General features: G+C 31.8%; 4 protein-coding genes across 6 annotated transcripts; 2 read left to right on the top strand and 2 right to left on the bottom strand.

Moving 5' to 3' along the window:
• Nucleotides 1-915: 915 nt before the first annotated feature.
• LOC108746778 (beta-1,4-mannosyltransferase egh) lies at nucleotides 916-4877 on the top strand. Its single transcript, XM_018483733.1, has 3 exons — nucleotides 916-1776; nucleotides 2871-3679; nucleotides 4105-4877. Exons 2-3 carry the CDS (start codon nucleotides 2876-2878, stop codon nucleotides 4675-4677), a joined length of 1377 nt encoding a protein of 458 aa, XP_018339235.1. The 5' UTR covers nucleotides 916-1776; nucleotides 2871-2875; the 3' UTR covers nucleotides 4678-4877.
• A 4109-nt stretch (nucleotides 4878-8986) lies between these two features.
• On the bottom strand, nucleotides 8987-11141 carry LOC108746800 (ribosomal RNA-processing protein 8). Its single transcript, XM_018483763.1, has 4 exons — nucleotides 10919-11141; nucleotides 9581-10803; nucleotides 9273-9509; nucleotides 8987-9200 (listed from the first exon to the last, which is right to left on the bottom strand). The coding sequence occupies exons 1-4, from the start codon at nucleotides 10991-10993 to the stop codon at nucleotides 8987-8989; spliced, it is 1749 nt and encodes a 582-aa protein (XP_018339265.1). The 5' UTR covers nucleotides 10994-11141.
• A 376-nt stretch (nucleotides 11142-11517) lies between these two features.
• On the top strand, nucleotides 11518-13700 carry LOC108746790 (translation initiation factor eIF-2B subunit epsilon). Its single transcript, XM_018483749.1, has 2 exons — nucleotides 11518-12309; nucleotides 12426-13700. The coding sequence occupies exons 1-2, from the start codon at nucleotides 11620-11622 to the stop codon at nucleotides 13653-13655; spliced, it is 1920 nt and encodes a 639-aa protein (XP_018339251.1). The 5' UTR covers nucleotides 11518-11619; the 3' UTR covers nucleotides 13656-13700.
• A 610-nt stretch (nucleotides 13701-14310) lies between these two features.
• LOC108747030 (rabphilin-3A) lies at nucleotides 14311-27093 on the bottom strand. Of its 3 annotated transcripts, none has more exons than XM_018484247.1 (11): nucleotides 26749-27092; nucleotides 23108-23214; nucleotides 22723-22893; nucleotides 20385-20526; nucleotides 19034-19552; nucleotides 17418-17974; nucleotides 17161-17351; nucleotides 16222-16481; nucleotides 16000-16146; nucleotides 15296-15722; nucleotides 14311-14669 (listed from the first exon to the last, which is right to left on the bottom strand). In XM_018484247.1, the coding sequence occupies exons 3-11, from the start codon at nucleotides 22791-22793 to the stop codon at nucleotides 14542-14544; spliced, it is 2442 nt and encodes an 813-aa protein (XP_018339749.1). In that variant the 5' UTR covers nucleotides 22794-22893; nucleotides 23108-23214; nucleotides 26749-27092; the 3' UTR covers nucleotides 14311-14541. The 3 variants fall into 3 exon arrangements, with proteins under 3 accessions (XP_018339749.1, XP_018339751.1, XP_018339752.1); XM_018484249.1 differs by lacking the exon at nucleotides 26749-27092 and adding an exon at nucleotides 24835-25014; XM_018484250.1 differs by lacking the exon at nucleotides 14311-14669 and having other exon boundaries at nucleotides 15492-15722; nucleotides 17432-17974; nucleotides 26749-27093.
• Between the last annotated feature and the right edge of the window lie 622 nt (nucleotides 27094-27715).

Raw genomic sequence — 27715 nt, 5'->3', positions numbered from 1 at the left:
TAAACTAAAGATTATAATTCATACAGTCAGAATGGAACGGATTAAAATTAAAATTATCTGACTAGTCAAATTCTAATCTCTAGTTTGCAATCTACGATTACGTCACATGTAACTGCCTATTAAAATCCGATGTCCATAATGCTAGAAATCAATCTAAGATCTCAGACCGAGAAAAAATTAACAAATCACATTTGAACAATTTGATCATACGACCATTGCGATTGGTCAATTCTTTCTTCATCCGAGGTCTCGGATCGATTCTAGCATCGTGGACACAAAGCTTAATAAGTCCGGATCTATAGGTGTTTTAAGCCTTAAACCATAAGAAATTGATCAACTACAGTCGAATGTGAGGAGAATAATTGATTCGTCCATTCTTTATAGCTTAAGATTTAAAAATCTATTGTAGATTCGGGTTAACTGGTCAAGTGGTTCTTTCAAAATGCTTATAAGGAGAGATCTCTTTTGTACTTCTAGGACTCTAGGACATATTATATATATATATATATATATATATATATATATATACGTCCCACTTATAAACAAATTATAACTTTTGAATAAATAATCCTATCAACTTTTACTTTGACTTATTTCAAAGAAGAAGGTTCAAAATCTGATGCTAACGAGAATCTGCGAATAATTTATCGCGAAAAATATTTATTCATAAAATGAACCAATCAAAGTCCTTCCTTTCCATAAAAGATTCTGATTGGTTGATTTTCTTATGCTTCATACATTTTTATATATTGTGCAACGATTTGTGCTCCAGCTTTAACGCTGTATGTAAATGCTTCATTGACCAATCAGAAAGAAGAATTTTACGAATTGACCAATTAAAGCATGCTTTAAAGCGTTTGCGGCGTGAAGTAGATAGCACACCGAGTTGTCGACTCGACAGAAGCTGACGCTCGAAGGAGTCGATCGGTTGTCGTTCCTCGAGTCTCGACAACACTCGACGGTAGTGAAGGGAAAAAAAATCCAAACACAAATCGGTGCGTTGAACCCTCGCGTGTGATGTTGAGCTGTTGCGAGTTCCTACGAGCAGTGTGATAGTTGTGTGTAATGCGTATGCGTGCGTGTGTCAGACAGTGCGTGTCAAAATTATTATGAAAACGCGTTCGCGCGCCGTCGATGTAATGAAGTGCTGAGTCCACCCAATTCGGCTTATTCGACCGTTCTCGCAGGCAATGGGTAGAGCCGGCGCGTTCGCGATTATTACGCACGTCTGAAAATTCAACCACCTCAGGTCCCGGCACGCTGACGCAGGTACGTCCGGAGCTAACCGGAGCGCGATGGAGTGCGGTGGATACCAACGGTCAAAGAGCAGTTTCGTATATATAATTCCACCTGATTCCGCTTCATTCCACTTGATTCTCGAGACCGTGCTCGAGAATCAAGAGACGTTCATGCCGCGCGGCTCGTCGTTTCCCCCGCACAATACGCTACAAATCATTTACAGAGTGCGATATCGACAAGGTTATACGAGTGTACCGCGTTATCGCTGATAACCGTCAGACGAGACGTATTTACTTATTCCCTCCCTCCCGCGACTTCCGTTAAATTCTACAAGAATTTGTAGAATGTTGTGACGTTCGTTTGACCGTGCTAACACAGCGGTGATGTTCGGACTTTGCAATCGGTGTTTTAAGTCATGATTAAGCGGATTATAATTTCCAAGCACGTCTACATTTACTTGTAAAATTCGAGGTCGTTCGACACACCTCAGTTCTCGTTATCGCAAGCGTCGGTTACTATCTGTTCAAGGGTCGCATTGTGAGTCATGCTGTGCGAACTAATTTTAATTTTGCAATTCTTCAAGTCACATATCTCTAGTGGCAATTCAGTTGATCATACGATCTGATGTATATATATACGTGCGGTAATCTTGCGTGTGTATGCGTGTATGCATTGATGCGTGTTGTGTGACGATTGAAGGCCGGATTAATTTTGCTGCGAAGTTTGAAAATAATATTCTCGTTATTTACTGAACACGACTGGGTAATTTAGGTTAATGAGAACTGTCATCATTACGAAACGCGATCTCTGAAATTCCACGGCAGTCGCACAGCAAGTGATATATTTACATTTTGTATAAAACGAGAAAATTATTTCATGTGCATGATTGTACATTATTTATGCTTTCCAAGGAGTAACTTTCCTTAGTTAGCTAAGAAATGTGAAAACTAAACTTTTTGTATGTATGTTATTTCATGTACATGTGCATATATACATAATTTTCACTTTTCACTTTTCCACTCTAGAGAAAAAGTTACATGATTGCTATCCAGCAAGAGATACAGTATAACACAGTGAGTCATATTATATCCTTGTTGTTTATCAATATTAAACAATTTTTTTAATGAAAAAAAAAAGGAGTTGCTTTGGGATCAAGCCCATCCTGTTAGTACATTATAATACATACTTAGACTTATGTTAAAGCTGAATTCATAATTAGTGAATATAGGATAGATTTATAATAGTAAATGACATGGTATTACTTAAAATTAAAATGCAATGGAATATTCTAAACTGAGATAAAAAATATTAAGCTGAATCTATCTTAATTTATTAATATTCTGTATATTGATATATTGTTAAGATAGATTCTGCAGCTTAATATTTTTTTATATAACTAGATAAACTTTTATTGGAGATAACTTATAATTCTATTATTTATATCTTGAAACTATTCCAAGAAATTTCATTCTTATGTGAAGTGTTAAACAAACAATGTTAAACAAAGATGAAGTGATTTATTATGTCATCTGTGTATCTTGTTGGAGAGCACCTATATAATGTTCTAAATTTCCTAGAATTAGCGATGTTACTTAATTATTAATTATTAAATATTTTTTTATAATTTGCAGGAATAATGTTGAACAGTATAACAAAACACATTTTGCACTGCTGTCTGCTGCTTGTGGTCATATTAGTATTTGAATTTGTATCTGGAGGCCTTCGATGGAACATGGATAAGAAGGAAGAAATCAATCCATGGACAAGATATGGCATTATCGGTGCAATTACTTTGTACCTGTTACGCACAGTGACGTTTCTCTCCTTGCCACAAGTGTTATTCAATTTTATAGGATTAACGATATACAATGCATTCCCTGATAAAGTAATCTTGAAAGGCTCACCTCTGCTTGCACCATTTATCTGTATAAGAATAGTAACTCGCGGGGATTATCCTCAATTAGTAAAGACGAATGTGAAGAGAAATTTAGATAAATGCATAGAGGCTGGTCTCGAAAACTTCCAAATAGAAGTAGTAAGCGATAAGCCAATAGGATTAACGCCGCATCGCAGGGTGCGAGAAGTTGTCGTCCCACCAAAATATCGCACAAGTAGCGGTGCCTTATTTAAGGCTCGTGCTTTACAATACTGCCTCGAAAGCTCGGTAAACGAATTGGCTGATCACGACTGGATTGTTCATCTCGATGAAGAGACTCTGATGACTGAAAATTCTGTTCGCGGCATATTGAACTTTGTACTGGATGGCAAACACCAATTTGGTCAAGGATTGATCACATATGCTAATGAAGATGTTGTTAATTGGATTACGACCTTGGCCGATAGTTTCAGAGTAGCAGACGATATGGGAAAGCTAAGATTACAGTTCACCATGTTTCACAAGCCATTTTTTAGCATGAAAGGGTCCTATGTTATCACACAGGTAATTATTGGTAATTTCTAATCATGACAAATTTTAAACTAGAAGATAGTACATCATCTTTCCTCTCTCTCACACACACACACATTGCTTTTATTTTAATCATATATAATATATTATTATGATTATTATTATTAGGCGTTAGGAACTCGAAAGCTCATTGCCGCAAATACCAAATCCCGCCACTGTTCCCGTCCCTGAGCCAGATCCCTCCATTTGTGGCCCTCGTACCCCATTTCGTTAAGGTCCATTCTAATATTTTCTTATAATATATTATATTTTCATATAATATATTATATATAATAAAAATATAAATATATATATCATCACTTATAATATTAAAGTAGTGACATATTTACAGAAAAAAATATATCTATTTTGTTTTTTGTTATTTTTACGTTAGGTTTTTCTATGAATATGTATTTCAGATGGGAGCAGAAAAACACGTTTCGTTTAATAATGGATTAGACGGATCCGTTGCAGAAGATTGTTTCTTCGCAATGAAGGCATTTTCCCAGGGATATACGTTCAATTTTGTGGATGGCGAAATGTGGGAAAAATCACCGTTTTCTCTGTGGGACTTTGTACAGCAGAGAAAAAGATGGCTGCAAGGTATATTACTTGTTGTGCATTCCAAAGCGATTCCATTGAGAAAGAAATTCTTGCTGGGTATTTCGTGTTACTCATGGGTAACGATGCCTCTTTCCACTTCTAACATTGTTTTGGCCGGATTGTGTCCGATTACTTGCCCACCGTTGATCGACTTTCTTTGCGCGTTTATCGGTGCAGTAAATATCTACATGTATGTGTTTGGAGTAGTTAAATCGTTCTCCTTATATCGTTTCGGTGTTGCCCGATTTATGCTGTGTATATGTGGTGCATTATCCACTATTCCATTCAACATAATTATTGAGAATGTTGCCGTGATATGGGGTTTATTTGGTAAGAAACACAAGTTCTATGTTGTTAACAAGGAGCACAGGCCGCCATTGACCGTATGATACGTCATCAGTTTAGAACTATTATCTAACTGGTATATACTTAGCAACAGAGTAATGTTTCCATTGTGCATGTGCACAATTAGTACCTGTAAATTTACATAGGAAACTATCACTGTCATAAATAAAATATTTATAACTAGTATTACATGAGAATTACAAGATCCCTAAGACAGATTGATTAATCAATTTCAAAACAGGCATAAATAAAATGTGTAATGTATACAGCGATAGGTAGATGCAGTATTAGAAACGTATTTTACATTGGCATTAAAACATTGCCAATTTTGTTAAAAGTATTAATATGTCAAAAATATATTTATGTCAATATCATATTCTCATAGTGCAAATTATACAGGTCATGTATACTTTGATCTCATAAATGTCGTGTGAATAAGTAGCATTCGTTAAGTTACATACATATCATTTTACATGTTCCTTTGCATACATCAATTTTCTTATCGTATTCAGATATGTTTTATTTTTGCCATATCATAGTAGTTTCTTCTTAATATTCACTTAATATTTCACGTAGTCTTACATCCTTATATATAATAATTTTATATTAATAACGATGTCCGAAATGTTTACTTCAAACATTTTCTATTTTTTAAAAATAGTAATAAGTCATTTAAATGCATAATTCGGAAAACTGTGATAAATTTTGCTTTTCTATAAAAAATTAAAAATTTTGATTATAAATTTGATACAGAAACATATTTAGAAAATGATGTCTAAAGCGAGAGTCGCAAAATATTTCATTATCTTGTTATCGAAGTATACATATATAATAGTTTCGTTATTTTGAATTTTACATATTTTTAATTAATGACAAAACACGTAGCAGTATATTTATATCATTAATATATTCGATATAAATATATATTGTACTTAATAAGGTTAATTTAATTGTTTTACAAGATATGAAAATTTTTAAAAAATATAACAACATGTATTACATGTTACGGTTTTTGATAAATTGGAAAAATTATCTATTTCCTATCATTAACTTAATTAATGTTTTAAAGATTATAAATTACGGAAATATTGTGGGAAAGGTATAAATTTTAATAGAAAGACAAACATAAAAATCCAAATTAATTTTGTGATATCTATTAAATTAAATGTTAATTATTAGATTGCCATATTCTTAAAATTTAATAATTATAAAGCGATATTCATAATTGTTCTTATATTTAAAATCTTATACTTAAAATTAAGAAGTTTTAAGATGTCACAAACCCATTACAGGACCGTATTAATATCTTAGGACATTACATAAAATGATTAAAATAATAACGAACTATGAATACCGGTCGTATTCTTAACAGAAAATGTGAATCCAATGTTAAATTTTTTAAGTAATGTAGTTTTGTTATGCACTGCATAAAGTTTTACTTCTTATGCAAATAAAAGGAATTACGTGTGACAAGACACACACACACACACACACACACACACACACACACACACACACACACACACACACACACACACATCAAAATATTATAGCAAATAAGTTTTAAAAATAATAAATTATATTTACTACTTTTTGCTTCTAGCAGTAGTTTTTGAGATAGAAAAGTTTAAAACTAGTTAATTACAAATTGCGGTAAAATGGCTGTCTGTCCATGAGTCGCGCATCGACAGTGTTAGTGATCGCGCGTAATGACTCACGGATAGCTTTAATCGTAATCTGTAATTAGTTAATTTTAAACTTTCTATTTTTAGAACTACGACTTGGAATGAAAAATGGCAAATATTTTTTAACTTATTTTTTTCTATAACTTTCTTGCTATAGTATTTTGATTCGCGAATTTCAAAACACTCTCTATGTATATAATATAATTATTTTGTTATAATTATATGTATATGTCCATGAAACATTTTGTATCACATTTATATTAATTCATCTTTTAAATAATTTTTTTAATGACTTTTTAATTTACTTAATTTACTAAACAATTTAAGACTTCCTAAAATTTTGTACGTTAATACAAATCATAAAATGTTCATTTTTCAGAACTTTATAAATATATTTTATGATTTTTAACACAAAAATAGATTGTTTTAAGAATACAAAGCAATACATTTAGTAAGACTTATAATATCTAGTCAAGAAAATGTAAAGCACGTAAAATTTCCATCATAATGCATATTGTATAAATAATTAAAGTAAATTTTTATTAGCACATTTAGTACGGTGAGATATTATTTTTAAATATTGTGTTCAAATGAAAAAAAGAATGATGCTTCTGCAGATATTTTAAAGAGGTTTTTCACTTTTTACTAATTACATTTTAATGAAATTTTACATACATCTATAGATTAATATTAGTTGATTGATGCGATTTAAAATTGCTGTGTTCGACACTTAGAAATGTGTTTATGCTAATGCATAATAATTAACATTATAATATTGATATTATAAACAGGGCCGTCGCTAACATATAAAGCGTCTTTGTGCAAAGGAAATTTTGCGGTTCCTTTTAATATTTTTATTTATCAATCTTTTAAATAAGCTTTTTTTTAAATAACTTTATAATATTTTTAGAAAAAGCGCAATTTTTTAATATTTTTTTATATTTCTAGGATATTGTAACTTTTTTTTAGAGCGGAATTATAAAAATGAAAGTTATTGTTTAAAGTTCATAGAACAATTTTCCATTTTTCACGCCCTAGGGAAAATGTTACATGATCATATCCTAGTGCTAAAATGACTGTATGTACTGAAAGATTTTAATAGCGTTGCGATTTATTATAGCGATTTTAAAAGAAATTAAATCTGGTAGAAGCGAGCACATGCAATTGCAGTTACAGGAATAGAGAATTGATTTTTTAAATTTAATGTGACATCCTTCCCTCTTATGAACGCGCATTTGTGCAACACTTGTTTGCGACGCCCTAATTGCAAAGATCATCTTATATAATAATATTATGTATGGCACATTCTCTATGTAATTATCTTTTGTTATAATAGAATATATTATTTGATAGTGTAGTAACTATTATTATAATATTATACAATTATATAATCACAGATTTATGTATTGCATTGCGCTATGTAGGTTGTAAGATATTCGCACATATACGAAGTATGTTTTTTAAGTATTTTATTTTGTTGTGTCAGTGAATAATGAAGCCACACACTAGTCTCAGCCATTTATTTCATTATCTTAACAGCGATATCAATTTATAAACTGAAAATAATAAATATTAATATACACTAAAGTGTAAAATCTATATCAATTCGAGAAATAAATATCAGGATTTCTCAAACTCGATTCTATTCTATGAATCTATTCTTTTTTTTATCAACATCTTTTTTTTTATTCTTAAATATTATGCCGAAAGACCATGACAAATAAGTAAAAGGAATTTGCAAATTTGTAAAATAGTTTTGAAATTGGTTAAAAATGTTTAACTTATATTTCTTGGTATAAAAAATTCATGTCTATCATCATCTATCATGCTGTAATTATGAGTTTGAGAATCTCTGAATCACGTCTGAATCAAATGTGGGTTAAATTGAATGAAGCAACGATACGTCTTTTTTGTTTATGTGAAGAATAATAAGAACAATTTGTATCACGTAAACAACAATATAACTGTATTTAGTATTATTCTATGTAATCTTATGTAATTATTATCTTTTATGTAAACTGTCAACTTGTATTTTATCAGATACGATTTTATTTTTGTCACACACATACACATACATGTAATAATTAATTAATGCTTTTTAAGAGACCAGTGATTAAACCAGTGATTGAATTATGTTACATAAAATTTTTCATATCATATAGCGTTCTATATTATTAAAGAAATTTGCAGTTATCAAAATCATAATCACTATGAAATTCTGAATTGTTATGATAATTGCAATTGACTATAATAAGAATAATATTAAGAGAATTTTGGATGATATATGATATTAAAAAAATAAAAAAGAAAATTTGAAGTAAAAATTACTTCACAATAAATATCTATTTTTTTCATTCTCAAGTTTATAAAACTCCATTTGTAATCTTCCTCGTTATCCCGTCTAACATTTGATATCTTAAATTCTCGATCTTTTTTTTCTTTCTAAATCTATTTTTTATTTCTTATAACTACAATTTGTATCCAATAAAGCAACGTATTTCAAAGAATAGCACATTATTTAAACAAACACAGCGTATACAAACAATGTTTGATATTTATTACTTAATTGTAATATCAAAAAATACAGAATATTTTTATATAAAAGAATATTAAAAAATGAAATATTTTTTTCAATATTATAATACATTATTAGCAATACAATAAAATGTTATCGCTTCTTATATATACATGATTTCAACGTAATTGCAGGAAGATTTTTTCTTTTCATGCTTATATCTTCGTTTTTCTTAAAATCCATAAAATGAAACAGATTATGAGACAAGTCTTTCCATGTATTTTTAAAACCATAATGGCGTAGTAGTCTTATAAAATCTTTTACATCCTCGAATCTGCTTTCGACTTCGGCTATTTTTAAGATCCCACTAAATTGATTGAAATAAAAATAATTAATTTCTTACTGCCACATATCAATCAAGAATACCATTATTACTTACTTATTTTTAAGAACTCTGTTAGCTTCTATTATATAATCATTAAGATTAGATCCCATTAAGGAAAGACAAAACACGACAACGTGGACGCTGTTCATTAATAATGGAGTATGAGCCATGTCACAAGCTTTCACTTTGTCATTTAAAGCAATGAAATCAAATGAATGTACTGTATGAGGAACAGAAGCTGCAAGGCGGGCTTCACCACATCCAAAATCAGCGATTACATTGTTCGTTGGTCTGCAATTATTAAGACATTATTAGACATTCATACTTGCATAAATTTCATTTAAGGTTAAGAGATAATATACAAGTTTTTAATTGATGATATTATAACATCCAGTGGATTTATCGGCCATTGTTCAATTTGCTGTTTATATCCTGCATGATAAGCCATAAAACTATCAGGATCTTTTTGAAAATAATGTTTAGATTGTAAACTGTCATTATTGTACAATGTCTCATTTATAAACCTGAATCTGGATGCTCTTAACTGCATTTGCATTCTATCTCTCAAAGTAGATTTTTTATCTCTTAGAGTAGATTGTGCAACTTTCGTTACTTGCGACTTATTTTCGAGCATTTTTTTTAAATATTTGATATTTATTTTATATTTGTCCAGCTTTAATATATCAGATTGTATCTGCTGTGTTTCTACTTTAGTTGACATCTGTTTCATATTCTCTGCATTGTTCAATTCATTTTCGTTCGGTCCTTCAATTAATTTTTTCATCATAAACTTAAGATTTTTTACCTCCATTTGTAACTTTTTAAGTTTTTCTTCTTTTTTTTTAATACTTTTGCTTCCATTATCTTCTGAAGAATCGTCTTCATCGTCTTCAACGTCTTCATCATTATCTCTTACAGTATCCTTATTTGTACGATTAAGATTCATGACCTGTTTTCGTTTTTTATTTTTCTCATATTTTATTTTAATATTTGAATTATTTTGTACTTTTTGAGACATTTTTGATATTTTTGTTTCATCATCCTTTGTATATTTCGTTGGAGCATTTGAGTTTTCTGTATATTTTGTTGCATCAAGTTCATTTTTAGAATTACGTAGGTTTTTCTTTTTACTTTTTTGCATATTTGTAAATACATCCTTTGCTATTTCATTAGATGCACTTAGTTTCTTTATATTTTTATTATCCTTTGAATATTTGGTTAGAGAACCTGAACTTTCTGTATATTTTGCATCAAGTTTATTTTTAGAATTATGTGATTTTTTTCTTTTGTTACTTTGCATATTTGTAAATGTATCCTTGGCTATAGTGTTAGATGTATTTACTGTATTTAGTTTCTTTAAGTTATTTTCATTATTCTTTGGATATTTTGTTGGAGTATCAAAATTTTTTGTATATTTTGCATCAAGTTTATTCTTAGAACTATGCGATTTTTTCCTTTTACTATTTTGCGTATTTGTAAATATATTCTTTGCTATTTCATTGGATGCAAGTTTCTTAAAGTTATTTTTATCTATATTATTCAATAATTGTATATTAGCTTTCTTTTTTCTTCGATTTCTTCGTTTCTAAAACAAAATTTAAAAAGGATCTTGTTTATATCATAAATTTAAAATGTAAAGGAACTAAAGACATTTATTAAACATCACATTATATTTAAGAAATTAACAAAAACTCGATTACCTTCATGATGGACGTTTTCGTACTTGGTACAGCAGGCGTTTGTACGTCCTGCACAGTTTTTTTTAATTTTGCCATTATTTTATCAAGTTAAAAAGATTAAAATTGTTTATCGTAAACTATTTGCTAAATACTCCAGAGAAAAGAACTATAACACGCGTCTCTCTGTAGAAGTAGACGATTAGACGCCGTCCGAGAGGCGGGAACACCAATTATCCCGATCAGAATCAACTTGCCAACTGATGCCTGCTGGTGTCAATTATTATTAGACACTAGCATCCCTGAATTACGTGAATATAGGAAACATTATTATTATACATTCTCTTCTCTACTGTCGATAAAAGCTTTTATTAGAAATCCATGTAATATAGCTACAGTTTCTAACAGTTAATAAATATTAATTAGAAAAATAGTGAAATTTCCTTGCATTATTTGTAAAGAATATAGCAAATTGACAATTTGAAAACTGTAAAAATAATAAAAAATACTAATTTAAAAGTTATCTTATAATAGACGATAACTTACCAGTCATTTAATACATGTAAGTAGTTTTGGCCTTTAAGTTCAGAGGTGCTAGTGTCTAACTTTCAATATGGCGACGCCCATATAATGGATCACGTTTTGTTTCGGTACTCTAAATACAGTATCCAGATCCATACGGTATACAGATCCATACGCCAGTGAATTATTGTGAATACAAGACTATGAATACGAAAATGTGTAAGAAGGACGTTCTACAAGCCGTTATTCTTGCGGATGATTTCACAACAAGATTAAATCCAGCGCAAAATATATTTCCAAGCATTCTAATGCCCGTGATAAACATACCACTTCTCGATTACATGATAGAAACATTGATAAAGTCGAAGATACAAGAGGTATTCCTTTATTGCAGCAGTCACATAGATCAGCTGAAAAAATATACCGACGAAAGGGTTTACAAAAATGTTACGATCTCTTTGATCATTTCCGATGGCTGCAGATCACTCGGAGATGCTTTGCGAGATATTGATACAAAAGGATGGATCAGAGGATACTTCATACTGATTCGTGGGAATACCTTTACCAATACAGATCTTAAAACTTTATTCAATATTCATCGTATGAAAGCCGAGAAGGATAAGGGAGCAACTATGACTATGGTATTACGGAACTTTGGTTCAATGAAGGATTCTTATCTCAATGAGGAAGCATCTCTAGTTGTGTCAGACAAAAGCACTAATAAAATTCTATATTACACTAAATTGAAGAATAGTGAGAAAAAAGTAAAGCTGGAATTAAACTGGTTTCTTGATCATAACGAAGTAGAAATTAATTCTTGTTACTTGGATACTCATGTCTACTTGTGTTCGCCATCTGTTTTGCCACTCTTTGCTGATAACTTTGACTTTCAAGTAAGTAAAACAAATTGAATTGCTTTTTAAAATATCAATAAAATTATCTTATAACATAATTATATTCAATTACGTAATAAAGAAACAAATATAATTTACTATTCTTATGTTTTTAGACTATGGATGATTTTATTCGTGGAGTATTGATGAATGAGGAGATTTTGGACTCGAGGATTTATTGGCAGCAGTTAAATACAGAGGATTATGCTCTGCCAATTACCTCGTGGAAGGCTCATCATATACTTACTCAGGATGTTTTGCGTAGACATAGTTTTCCTCTTACACCAGATGCTGTACCATTATTGAAAAACTTTATATGTATGCCGCGGAGTACGTATAAACACGAAACTGCTACTTTTGCTAAAGGTTGTTTATTAGAAAAAGACTGTATTCTTGGATCTAATAGTTCGTTAGGAAATAAAACTAAAGTTGCGAGATCTGTGATCGCAAACAATTGCATCATTGGTAGTAACGTTAATATAGATAATTCTTACGTTTTTTCAAACGTTAGAATCAAAGACAATTGCACTATTAAAAGTAGTATTTTATTTCCGAATTGTATTGTTAGATATCGTAGCCAAATAGATGGATGTATATTGTGTTCTGGAGTTGACATTGCTGCTCGCAGTCAATACGTCGATACCATTATCGAATCTACATCTTCTGGTATATCTGAGATAAAAATGTCGGATCTCGAGGCTGAAGATGGATTTTTGTATTTTAAAAATGCTGAAGTAATTGATTGTGACGACTGCTCCTCAGAATCGTCTAGTAATGAAGAAGTTCTGGAATGTGATTCTCAAATTCCAGACGACACGAATATGTTCTTGTCCGAAGTTATTGATAGTCTGTTACGTGGTTATCAAGATAAGCTCAATTGCGAGAATTTAATTCTAGAAATAAACTCGTCCAGATATGCGTACAACGTTACCATCCGCGAGGTGACATATAACGTCATCAAAGCGATTCTCAGTCTGCCATTACACTATCTTTCCGAAACGAAGACTGCCGTTACTAATCAGAATTATCAAAAGAATCTGAAAATTATGATAACTTATTTTAACACTATTATTCAGAATTATATTAAGAATGAAAACGCGCAGGAAGACTGTTTGCGTGCTATAGAAGACGTTGTTAATACAACCGACGAGTTACTGCCGTACGCGCAACACCTGTTGCATCAATTTTACGATCGCGATATACTCTCTGAAGAAAAGATTTTAGAATGGTATGAATCTACTGACGAAAATGCGGACGCGCATCATACAAAAGTAAAGAATGCCGTTCAACCATTCATTAAATGGCTGCGAGAGGCAGAAGAAGATTCTTCTGGGAGTGATAATTAATTTTTTTCTATTTACACACAAAAAAATTATTACTTAAGGTAAAATATGTTTTTATAAGTGTAAGAGGAAATATATATATATATAGGAGTGTCTCCGTATAAGTGACTATTAAATTAAACGGTAATCATTTAGAAAACTTATCTATATTAGAGAACGGAGAGATGTGTGCACATTTTTATACAATAAAATAAATATTTCGATATAATAAAAGTTGTAGCATTCATTATAATGAATATGAGCGATGTACAGTATAACAAAATTTTTTTACAAATTATCTAAATTATCAGTTTGAAGTTTTGCGGGCGATTATTACTTTTTCAATTTTGGTCTTGCAGTATGGTCAACTTGCAGCTTCCGCATTGATAATTGATTACATATATAATCAGATGATGTAACGCGTCAATCAACATAGATAATTTTTCTTAGTGTTCACAATGCTTACAACAGAGTTTAGTTAGAACCGTCTAATTTAATATATTTATTGTGTTTGTATCTTTTAGCGAGATAAAAAAAGAATTGTTATTTAAAGCATAATTATGTTTCTATAAATGTAAGAAGAGGAAATCATATATATAACCATTTATATAGAGAATTCTATATATATATATATAATATATATGCGTATATTTACATTGTTAACAAATTATGACAAAATGGCACTGTTCTCAACTTCTTTATTTTCGTATCAACCTCTTAATGCTTTATAATACTTAATCTTTGAGCAACGATAAATTACACGCATAAAGTGGTAACACGCGCACCAAATATATTGTACTATACGCGTATGTGTACGTATATCCGTGTAAGTGTATATGATACGTGGATAAAGCCCGCATGGTTTGTGTATTTAATCTTGACCTGCTTTCCGATTATCGAGACAGAATTATCATTCCATAGGTACGTCCAACTCCGCGAGATTGTGCCATGCCAAATGTCGATGATCTGGGAATTTGATCGCGTCTATCCAATGTCGAAGACGTGCCCCTTTGCTACCGCAACCTAACATAAGGCCGCCTGTAAATTGTATAAATGTATAAATATAAGTATTATCTGTATTATCTACAGGTCGGATAATAGATGTTAAACTTTAATGATAGGAATTGACAACTTTGGAATTCTAATTAATCTGATATGAATTAATTCAGTAATCATAATTGTGATAATAAAAGAAACAATCGCTATTCTTCATTTATTTGAGATAGAGAAGATAACGTAACTTTTCTGAAAGATAGATGAGATAAGCAATGTTTATATCTTTAAGTAAATAAGTCATCACATAAATAAATGACAGAAAAAAACAGATTCTTTTCAATCTTAATTTCTAGTTAAGATTATAAAAATGGATACGATTATATAAAAACTATTTATTTATACATTAATTAAATTAAATTTTACTGTTATATCACAATTAATTATATTGGTTCAAATAAAATACGAGAGATTTCGGATATACCTTTTAGTAAGGGCGTACTTAGCGAATGTGCAACACACGTTACATGTATACAGGCGCGGTAAAATTATTTTTGCGGATTGCCAACTCTTTTTGTACGCCTCTATCTTTGAAGACTGTAAATTCTTAACATTCGCTCAGAAATGAAAAAAAAAAAGATATAAAATAAAGTGATTAATATTCGCAGTACCCAGATAGTCGTTACTCTTGCCGAAGTCCTTGTCCCACACGGTCAGGCATAGGGTCAATTTCATTAATTCCGTCAAGCGAGTCGCGAAAACGAACTCTTCGTTCCACTCTGGATTCAATGTCTTCCTCTTGATGCTCGTGCTCTGCGAGCCGCGGCCGGCCGTCTTCCTCCCGGTCAGCTTTTTGGCAGTAGCGCGAGCGGCCGAGTAATCTAGGAACCGTTGCTGCCGATGATTGTCGGTCGCATCCTCGACGAGTGCCAGTTTGACAAATGGGTCAGAAAACCCGTTGCTGTCCATGGGCAAGAGATTCGTAGCACGGTGCACGGTAACCAGCAGCGCACGTCGACGCGTGCAATAGCTCAGGCTTATCTGGATCTGTCCGCGACCGCTTGAACAGATACCCCAGGTTTCCTCTTCGTTGTCCACCTACAACAGAATAATTATTGCTGCAATATGTCGATAAAATATTTGTTATTTTATATATTTTATTATAATACATTTTATCGCATACAAATTAATTGTATCAACTTATTTTATGAATAATTAATATTTATTTTAAATGAAAGAATGTTCTTATCTTCGTTTTTTTTTTTGTACTAAATATTATATAAAAAGTTAAATTTATTATAGATATATATAGTATGAATTAAATTAAATTTGACATGTTTAATTATATAAAGCATATTTCTGTATTCAAACATACTGGATAATGAGCTTGCAGAGATGTTTTGTAATGTTTCGTTTGATATGGTAGCAATTCGTGCAGGGGAAATCTCGCTTCTCCCAGGAAGTCTTGGCCCGAGGGGTCGTCCTGGATAATTAGGACGTGCAACGCCTTGCCGGTTGAGATCTAACATGAGAAATTTCTAGCATGTAGTTATTTGTGATCGGATCGACATCCATGTGTTATAGTATTGATTTTTACATCGGTTTCCGTTGTTCCGTAGAAATTCACCGTCTCGTTGAACTCGGGATCGCGTGTCTTGTGTACCGTCTTTGTTCGTAGTCGTCTGCTCGTCGATGCTTTCCCGACAGGCAGTATATTCAGCTTGCAAAAGGGATCGGTGAGACCTTGGATATCCATGGGTCTTAGACGACGTGCACGTTCCACTTTGCATTGGAGGCACTGATCTGCCGGGTCGTATCGCAAGGAGACTTCGAGAATCCCATAATCTTGTCCCGTTTCTGTTCCATATTTTGGTAATTTAGTATGTTTGATTTTCTTCAAATTAGATTAAACTGTAAAATTATTGGTTCTTTATTGCCGTACTTCTTTGATGATCTTTTCTTTACTTTTTCTCATTAAATTTTGGATATTGTTATATACATTTTTGTTAATGTTTCAAATTTCAACGATGCCTTACTATGCGAGCTTCACAAACATGAAATTAATTTAATTTTTTGTTACTTGTATTTTTTAGTTTATTAAAAACTCCTTTTTGACTATCATATGTTAATTAATTATTTATGTCTATAGATTCTTGTTCAAATAAATTTCAATATTTAATGAGGGGAATATCATGTATTCTAAAAATGTATTTCTCCTTTTTTTGTAAGATCATATAACATTTTATTTACGTCAAGAAAAAAATTAACGATTAATAATAATAATTTTATGTGAGAACGAGAATTAATAGAAAATATATTTTTAAATTATGAATGACGACCAGTTTTATTCTCGTAAGAGAAAAATCTTATTTTCAATCGAAAGTATTTAATAATACATCCGCTTCGATTAAAAATAGAATTCTTTTTCTTATAATTTGATTTATTTTCTCGATCTATTTTCCACTTGTAATTTTATTCTGTCCAATAATTCTGCAATTTCTTTTATCGCTTCTAATTGTAAGACGTTTTTATTGACCTCGTGGATATTCCGGAGTTCTTTGCATCTTGCCTTGATTGTTGCTGCGAGGAGTGCTGGAGGAGCTGTCCTGGCCCGAGCAGGACCTGCTCGCCTCCCGTTCCGCATTCCTCTCTTGGAGAATCTTTCCCATAGTCTGGAACTGTTCGACTGGTGTGGTCGGTGTCGTCGCTATCGTGGGCGCTTTCAGTCTGTGGGATGGCGATTTTTTGCATAAGTTCAAACCTCTACCCCGTTTGTTATCGTCCTTACCTTACCTGAGAGATTGTACCTGAGAGCCCTTCGATCGGTCTAATGATGTGGAAGCATCTTTGCGAGTCTCCTCGGTGTCTTCTTCCTCATCATCGTCTGCTTCATTAGCTTTTTCGTCGTCTACAACAATATCTTCGAAGGACACGCGTTGCTCGACCTGCAATTCGTTCGGGCTTTTACCGCTTGCCCTTGAGCGAGGGGTGCTAATTGAGCCCGTAGGCGAAAGTCGGCTGCATTGAGACGCGATCGAAAGGCAGGACTTGTCCAGCCTATCGGAACTTGCATCTTCGCGATAGCTCGAAGGCGACAGACCATTTGGCTTTCCTCGAGGACTTTTCGGTGATGAAGTACTAGTTCCAGGACTCGAAATTGTTAGCTTGGTAGGGGTGCTTTCACGATTGTTTGATAGATTTGTAGGAGAATGCCCGCGGACTACTGCGAGTCGTCGTGTTACATCGTCGTCGGATGAGGAATCCTGAGCATCGGTTGAGTCCATGGATCTGCATGGACCACCTATTGTCCATGTCGACGTTCTATGACTAGGTCGACACCATCCTCGTTCCTATGTAAAAATTTATACTATTATATTTTATATAATTATAAGGAAAAACTGTCTTTTATTTTCTATCTCTATTAATGACGATAATAATCATAATAAACTTGGTTCTACTGCTGTCAGTTTAAAAAAAAATGTATATCCTAATACACACTGTCACGCGCGCGCGCCCACACACACACACACACACACACACACACACACATTATAAGAAATATGTTATAATGACACTCACGCTTTAAAGTATGTAATAGGATTAATAGGATCAAATATATAATTATCGAATTTCAATATAATCTCCTTTATTGATATACATATATGTCTCTATATATACATGAGCAAAGAAAATTATGGAAATTCGATTGTCATATATTGTTCAATTCTATTCTACAATACTATATGCTTTAAAATGTAAGTGTCATTGCAATGTTTCACTATTTCGGTTGTATCTGTGCAATGGCAGTATACAATCATTTGATTTGATTTAATTAGAATAGATGAGAGTTAAATCTAGATTAATTCTCTATAATTGTTTTTATTATTTTTAAATTAGATTTGGTTATCTTAAATCAGTTCTAATTTGACATGTGCAACTTTTAAAGATATCGTAAAAAAATTTAAAAAGACGCTTTAATCTTGCTAGTTAGTAATTTTAAATTTTTTTAGACAAGAAAAAATATTTTTAACGTGGAATTTCTAAAAAAACATTTTCAAAATATAGATAACGAGATAAATGTAGATAACGAAAGAAGAACTACGTTTTAATCACGTTGTAGATTTAATTATATAATTTTCCAGCTTTTATATATAAAGTGAGTTTTTCGTGGAATTTCGTTTTATGAATTTAATTAAAAATGCGGGATTTTTCTCTCATTAAAAATAAATTATATACTTATTTAACGAAAAGCAATTTTTAGTTAGCACAAAGAAACAAAAAGTAATTAAAATACTTTTTGGATGCTGCATTTGATTTGAATGCAATATCGGACTTAGAATTAGTATAGTGATGTAAGAATCTTTTGATCTCCTTTCAAACAACTTTTATCCTTGCATTCCTCCACGTACCTTCTTCTCCGGTAGAATATATTTCGGCATGCCTTTGAAGAACCAAGCACCACTTTTCTTCCACATTTCTCTAGTCTCAGCGCAAATTCGGCAGAGAAATTGCTTTTGCGCATTACCCTGGGATCTTTGAACGATTCTTTGAACGCCTGTTCTTTCCTGAGCAAATCTCATGACGCGTAACGAACCGTGCGGTGAAGTAGTTTCATCATTTCCGCCGTCGTTTCCTTTCCCTGGATTAAGTCTAGTGGCCTCGATGCCACATTTCTGGCAAATGTACTTGCGGCAATCCTTGCAGAGATTTGCGCTCGCCCCTAATACCGTGCCGAACTTTTCGCCGCAAAGTGCGCACGAACAGACACACCGAGCTCCACCGGAACATCGACGTCCACAGCTGCGTCTCTCGTTTGACCTGGTCGATGTTACGATGCACACGTTTCGTTTCATGTTCTCTAGCCTCTCAACGAGTCTACCGACTCGCTCCTGTTCCGACAGATCCAGAGCCTCGGCTCTTTGTATCACCTGTGAAAAATTCCTTGGAAATTGAAATCAATTTAATTTCGATAAGATTATGATTAAAAGAACACATTAACTTTCTTGAGAACATAAAAATTAATTTTATTTTTTATTAATTTTATAATTTATTTATATTTAATTTAAAAAAATTGTATTGTTGTCATTATCGAATTAAAGTTTCTGAATTTTCTCTTTGCTATAAATACTGTAAAATATTGTATTGTTAATACACACGAAATTACACTGTAAATAAACCGATTTAAATGCATTTTTCTGTGTCTATGTAATATAATACGGAAACTCGAATACAATCGAAACGATATTTTTTAATGAATAAATTTTAATCTTGTTTGAAATTCCATTTAATCTTCCACGTGATTTCTCAGAAAAGATGGAAGGATAAAAGTTCCATAATTAAGTGAGTCAAATAAAGTGTTATATTGCAAGGGATACTTTTGTCTACAGGGAAAAGAGCTTCGAAATTATTCAATACTTATGTAAATAACTTAGATATTCTATATATAGATATTCTTGAACGTGTGTGTTAAATATTGCGTATTCTGTACGTAATCTCGTTTGAGGTTAAATATAAATGTGAGTTATATGGTTTCATTATTAATTACTCCCAAATGCTGTACAAGGACAATTTGAATGTTTTAATCTCGCAAGATATAAAAATAAATATAACTATTTTTTTAAATAATATGTAATATTTTTCCATTGTGAAAAAATGCACGTGTATAGTCTCACTAGAGAGAATATTATTTTTTTGTATTGAAATTTAATAATAAAAAATTGAAAGAAAAGCTGAAATGAATTGCTGTAGTGTGAGATTTACCTGGATAATAGCTTTCCGTTCATCATCAGTGAGCAAATAAGATTGTCCGCAACGATTGGAATTGCTCGTATAGGAATTTGGATACTGTCCCCATCCATGAGATTCGAAAGATCCCGTTTTTACAGACCATCCTGTTCGCAATCTGTGTGCCAGATTTAAGCACAATTTACTATGATGTATTTTATTAAAAAATTTTTTAATTTACTTGTAAAAAGATGGTAATGAAGATATTTCGTTAATTGTTATGAGCGTATTCTTTAAAATAAAATTTATTTGTAAGAGAAGCGTCCATGTTAAAGAATTAAATAAAAAAATGTTAGATATTATCATTGATTTTGTAAAAAAAATGAGTTTTGGATATATTCAGACAAACATAAAAGATTTATTATTTTTTATAAATACTTTTTTTAGATATTGAAACTATTCACTGAAATAAACTATCTAGGTATTTGATTTTAGAGCGAGTCTCAGCAAAACTCTAAAGTATACTCAAAAATATTTCAGATAAAAGTTATATATTTTAATTTAATATTTTTTATAATTCTGCATATACAAGATTTTTTAAAATTATGTATTTTTTAACACATTCCTGATCTTATTTTTGCGAATATTAAAATTATAAAAATAAAGATTGAAAAGTGTTTTACACCAAATTTATAAAAATATTATTTTGTAAAATCACATTTTTAAGGAAATAAACTATAAATATTATATGTATCACAAAATAACCATAAAGGCAGATTATTTATCATTGCACGCGCGCATAATATGCAATATGCACAATATGATAATTTTTAATTGATTTTTATTTATATTTTCTAATTTGTGATATTATTTTTAAAAATTTAAAGAAAATTTTATTAACAGAATTATTTCTCTCAATTTTGCAAAGTTGGTTATACTAAATATAAATAAAAACTTATTTAAAGGGACATTTATTAATATCTATAAAAGTATTAATAGCTGATAAAGAAAATGTAGTTGTAATAAAAAATATAAAAAATCTACTAATATTAAATAATTAAATTCAAGACTGAGAATTTCATAAAATTAAAATATTAGCACATCGAACTAATTAAAAAACTACGATCATTTATTAAAAAAAACTTAAATAAAACTTAAATCTTTAAATTATGTTTCTCCAAAAAATCTTCTTCAAACAGGACTTTTATAATAAATGACTTTGTGAACATAATTTAAGATAAAATCACTGTCTGCTTGTTATGGAAAGAGTCTCATCATTTCATCCCTTTGAAGAAACATGAAAAACTCTGAGTGACGCTTAATCAATATTGAGCTTGAAAAAATAAATTTGGAAATGTTCGAAATTTAATCTAAACGTTTCATACGGATATTTAGAAAGACAAAAAGAAAAAGTGTTTTTTAAAGTATTTCTTTAGCGTGAATTAGAAAAGCAAGACAATCGTATTATATGAATATGATATAATTGGAGCAATACTAATATATAATATATATTAAAGACAAAATATTGCAAAAGCAGAACATTAATTCATGCGTATTTATTTTATATTTTTATTTTAAATTTTAACTAATTTTATGTTCTTGTTCAATTATTTTTGATATTATGTCCAAGAGAGATTCGGCATTTCTTTTTTATAATGTATATCGAATATTGTTGAATGTATATTTTTGAATAAAAATTGTATCATATTTAAACAATTCTTTATAACATTTTGCAGTATATTGCATATTACGCAATTACAAATATTTGACATATCTTGATTGTTATTTTGTGTCACAAATATGCAGTTATATTATAATGCTGAAAATGTTGCTGTATCATGCAGTATGGCCGCGATGCATATTGCACGATATTTACAGCATATTACTAAAAAGTGTAATATTTTTATACGTGTATAAATTTGGATGCTTAAAAAATGCTTTTAATTTCTGTCTGCAAAAATTTTAAAATTTACAAAAATAATAATGAGAATAGAGTTACATTGAAAATCATAACACTCCAAAAACATAAAATTGTAACATTATATCATAAAACATTTATTTTTTGTAAAATGTTTATCTAATTGTAAAATGTTTCTTCATATTGCTTTATAGTTTCAACAACATTCGTTAAAAATCAAATATGTCGAGATAACTTTAAAATATTGTTTTGAATTAATATCAAAGCATTTATATAAGAGAGTATATCTTTTATTTTCAACTGTTCTATAATCTGTTTAAAGTCCACTTAACTTTCTTGTAAGAAGATATTTCTATAATGTTTTTTCATTATCTAAATATAGGAAAATAGTTTCAGTTTGTGTTATTATTTGAACATTGATATTTACTTTAGCTGCAAATTACTGTTAAAACTCACTTTGCTCGCAATGCCAATTGTCGATCATTCGGGCAAACCCATCTACCACTTCGTGTTATTGGTTCATCCATTTTGCTGCAAGTTATTTTGTCTGCAACGCACTTTTTGTTTTTTTTTCTTTTCTTTTTTCTTTCTCTCTTCTTTTCTTTTCTTCGCGTAGGTTCAGTTTATCTGTAACAATAAACATATATATGCAATCTATTAATATATAAATGTCATTTACTTATTTCTCGTGACAACTTATGTATATTTGTTGTTTACATTCAATATCTATATTTATACATTTATATAAAAGTTTACATTTGATTTATATTTGCTTTGTGCCACACTGTAGAAAGAATTACAATTTTAATTTGAATAAAATTGGAAAATTAAAATTACTAACCTTTAATTTGATTAATATGTCGTTTGTAGAAAAGTACCACAGCATCCAGAAGCCACATGAAAACCGTTTTCCCCGAGGCAAATTGAACTAGCACTTAGTGGGTTCCACTGTAAGATTGTGTTTCTTCTAAACTTAATTTCGATCTCGAGTAAGAGTGTACAAAACTAAAGAGTAATTTCATACACGTATACATTTCACAACAATATTTTTTTTTAATTTTATAGCATTAATATTAAGTTTATATACTTAATAACATATATAAATTTAAAATGTAAATAAAAATACTACTATAAAAAAAATATATATATATATCTTGCATGTTATATATGTAAAATATACATATATATCTCATTTTATAATTGTACATAATATTTGATAATTTCAATATATGATTTAATTTAATTTAAATAAAATATTTTTTACTGTAACACGCAATTTGTATTTGTTAATAGAATTTAATAAAAGTGTTTAAGAAAAGTAGATATTAAATAGAGAAGTTTGCGAACAGATATCAGTTTTCAGATGAAATCTTTTTCTTCTTTGAAATTTAAATGTTTTCTTCCTTGTCAGTTGTAACAAAACTGTCACGTTCCTTGTAAATATATTAATAAGATATATAAATAAATCATTATAGTATAATATAGAAATATAGCATAATGCAGCATAATATAGCACATATAGCATAACATAAAAATTAGCATTGAAATAAATTTAATAATGGTGATTTACATATATCATTCCCCTATTGGATATTCTTGTAATTAAAAAAAAATTTCAACACTGTCATACTGTAATGCAATCCGGTTCAGCAATTCTGTCTAATCACGTCATTTCCGAATATTAATGTGCCGAGTTTGTGCGCGCGTATCGACATATATGACATATATATACGTGAATTATTATCTTTCTCCCCTCCCGGCTAGTGACATCCAGTTGTAAAGGATTTTTCTTTGGGCGTAGGATGCCGTACCGCCCACGTTCTCTCATTTATTTTCTTGTTCGCTGTACGATATAATCCCCGTGTTCTCTATACTGGAACTTGGGAAATTAGAAATATTCGAGGAACGATAACGGGAATGCACGACGAGATGCGTGCTTTGAGTCGTACAGGAAATCTGGTATCGCCTATCACAAACGTGGTTTCGAAATATGTTTCCGCACAGTGATATTATCGTACTTCAATGATAGCTTTTATAAGCGAGATGCTTGAATTGTCGCATATTCGCCATCTAAAATGAAGGAAACGATGCAGCGATGTATGGTATTCATACAAGCCGTTTGATGGAATAGTAACACGATACGATTCTACGATGAAATTCTCATTTTGTGAAAAGAGTTATTACTGAGAGTGAATCGTTCAATCAGAAAAAAATTAGTTGTTTCATATTTTACTCTTTATTTTTGGCTTTCACATAAAATTCTCACATAAAAAATCTCACATAAAAAATTTTAAGTTCTTTTATGCAAGGTATATTTTATGAAAACTAGTATACAATTGAAATTTTGTTTTTCTTAGTTTATATACACGATTTATACATCCAATGACTTGTTGCAACGCTATTGACGTATCTCGACATTATATTAACTTTTAAACGAGAACTATTTGAGTTATGGCATGTGAGAAATATGTGAGAACGGAGGTAATAATGCGTAGCATTATATTTCTCAAGGTAACGCGACTATAACAAGAAAAATGAGTGGCCACAAACTTTGTTTCTTCAACTTACAAAGTTGTATAAATCAATGGTTGCTTCTCATCCCGGCCTTGTGATATATTTCGACATATAACATTTTAATATAAGCTTTCAAACAGCTTTTATCACAGCATTAGTCTCGTTTTATGATATATTACAACTTTGATAAATATCATATCACAATTTTATGTCGTTCGAATAGAATTCTTTTCATATTTATATTACGCTTTATGCGCGCGATGTAGACAGTCTATTGCTAATGAATTTCAAAAATATATACGATTAATATCCTTGAGTACGGCTTAGACGTTGCTGGATTATTTTATGTGAAATAATATATTGTATGTTATATAAAATTAAAACCGTTGTCATTCCAAAGCATTACATTTCAAACAATGTAGCCAGTAGAAATAGAAATCTAAAGCTTTATGTGTCAAATGGAAGATTTGTTCTTTAAAAGTGTATAAATTAAAAGTATATCAGAAAAGAAAACGATAATAATGGAAAAAGGATCGAGGATCAAGACTCCTTGTGCTATATATAGGTTTAAATGTCTCGTCTTTTCTCAACCTATATATAAAGCTTGTCTATATATATAAATTAGAACGTACGCACGCATTAACAAATGCAAGTCTGCGGGATGCAAGTTCCCCGCAGAAAATTCAATAAACTCGCCGCGCCGTCTTGCTATCTGCTGCCATTGTTCATCGCGCGTTACTCGCTATCATATGGTTCACTGCGGTAAAGAGAACAAAGGAACTTTCAACGAAAGTAGCTATATTTGCCCTGCAGAATCGATACTCTCATGGTGCATACCTCGCAGCTCTCTCTCTCTCTCTCTCTCTCTCTCTCTCTCTCTCTCTCTCTCTCTCTCGTAGGCATTTTACACTTTTCTTATTACGACGATGGTATGCGCCGCGCCATGAGAGTGTGTCGCGTTAAAAAAAGAAACAAAGCTGTTGGAAAATACAGTTCAAAGAGCGCATCGACACGTGCTGCAAGAAGAAAAGAGACAGAGAGAGAGAGAGAGAGAGAGAGAGAGAGACATATATTGTATACTGATTAAAGTTCGGTGATTGATGAAGCTCTCCTTTGAATGCTCGACTTTCTGACTTTTGGCTGCCGCAGGTCTCTTCACTCCGTGAAAAAAAAAAGAGTCAAATTGTGTGCGATTGCGTTGATGTCGGCAATCAATCGATGAAAATACGCTCGTTTCGGTGCTGTGTATATATGTATTGTTCGTATCGGACGTAATTACGGGCAGACTTGTTAATAACGAAACAACCGCAGCTTTCCCTGTAACTTTCCTCCCGTCATGCATAAGCTTTGTAATTAAGTAATTTAATCCGTTCGATTAAACTGCTGCGCACATAAATTATGTTTACATAGCACTGATATTTTGCCATAAATTTTTTTACGAGGGGTATATCGCGCTAAATCGATCGGGGGATAATTCGGCATTTACATAAATGTGTTTTTGGCGTTTATCAATCAAGAGTATAGGTAAATATGTTTTGGCGGTTATCGATAACGTATCAATGTTTGTTGGGTTACAAGAATAACGAAAAAGCCAATATTCCATATGTTAAAACATAGCATCTAATGCTTACGTTTCTTACATTTAAACATTAAAAATTAGAATGCTATTAAGACTAAGAGAGAGAGAGAGAGAGAGAGAGAGAGAGAGAGAGAGAGAGAGAGAGAGATAAACATGTTCTAATATTCTTCAAGATTATCAGAAATGAATCATTAGATTCTCCAGACTATATTCATTGGGATAGAATATTTAGCATAATCACACGTTTAACGCGAAATGTATAATTAGTATATATCAACGCAATAATTGATATAATTGAACGTTATGTGGAAGAATTTGATTGCTCGATCGACGAGATACGCAAATACGGTAGAGAGGGGAAAAAAAAGGAGTAAGGACCGTGGACTCACGTCATAATTAGCCGCTTGCAACAGGCTGCAGCTGGTCACGTCGACGCGCACGCGTGCAGTCAGTTGCTTTGGTAGTTCGTGCTCTTCGGCAATTAATTGTCGCGCTAATTAGTACACGCTGCCGGCGCCGCGTTTCTAATTCCCCTTAAATAGCACTCAACAATCGCACAGGTAGTCGCTAGGGACCGGTGCTAAGCTGCCGTAGTGTCGACCAGTCGACAAGTGGGTGCTGCTGCTGCTGTTGCTGCTGCTGCTGCTACTGCTACTGCTGCTACTGCTACTACTATTGCTACTGAGTGCTGCTGGCCTGTGGTATATGGTTGCCACTACCTCAGTAACTGACTCGCGCGCACGATTCCACTCGGCATCGGCGTGGTGATGGGATGAAGGGGAACGAGCATCGGAGGGTGGAAGGTCGGCTTGGGTGGAAGGGTGCGAGAGCTCTCCCCTCAAACCCGCACGATCTGCCGGGATGTATTAAACCGTACGTCAAGCATATAGAGAAAGGAGGGATGCGGAAGAGAAGGCGATGAAAGAGGGTGGTTAGGTGAAAGGCGTATGGGGGAGCAGGGGATGGTGAAGGGTAAAAAAAAAAGAGAGGGCTAATATAAAGAGAGGGATCAGCCGTAACAGCCGCGAACATAGATAAAACGCGAACGGAGGCATATGTTGCCTCGTCGTCATCGTCGTTGTCGTCGGCACTCTACTATAAATTGAAACTATCCCGCGCGTGTACACTGACTTTTCAGCGTATCAGCCGTGGCTAGATAATCGTGCAAATTGAACGGCGCGTGGCGGTCAAGAAGTAGGACATTCCGCAATGAATACGACGGCGGTCTTTATACAGAGCGCTACCGCGAAGCTGGGTAGTAATTTTGTTAAAACGTTATAGTACATCTCGTGTATAGTAAATGAATACGCTTGCAAGAAAAATACTGTTAAAGTCCCTATGAACAAGATATATACT

The sequence above is a fragment of the Trachymyrmex septentrionalis genome, unplaced genomic scaffold, assembly GCF_001594115.1.
Source record: "Trachymyrmex septentrionalis isolate Tsep2-gDNA-1 unplaced genomic scaffold, Tsep1.0 scaffold19, whole genome shotgun sequence".
Classification (NCBI taxonomy): domain Eukaryota; kingdom Metazoa; phylum Arthropoda; class Insecta; order Hymenoptera; family Formicidae; genus Trachymyrmex; species Trachymyrmex septentrionalis.
Note: the sequence above shows the minus strand (reverse complement) of the source record. Positions and strands in the feature narration are given on the sequence as shown.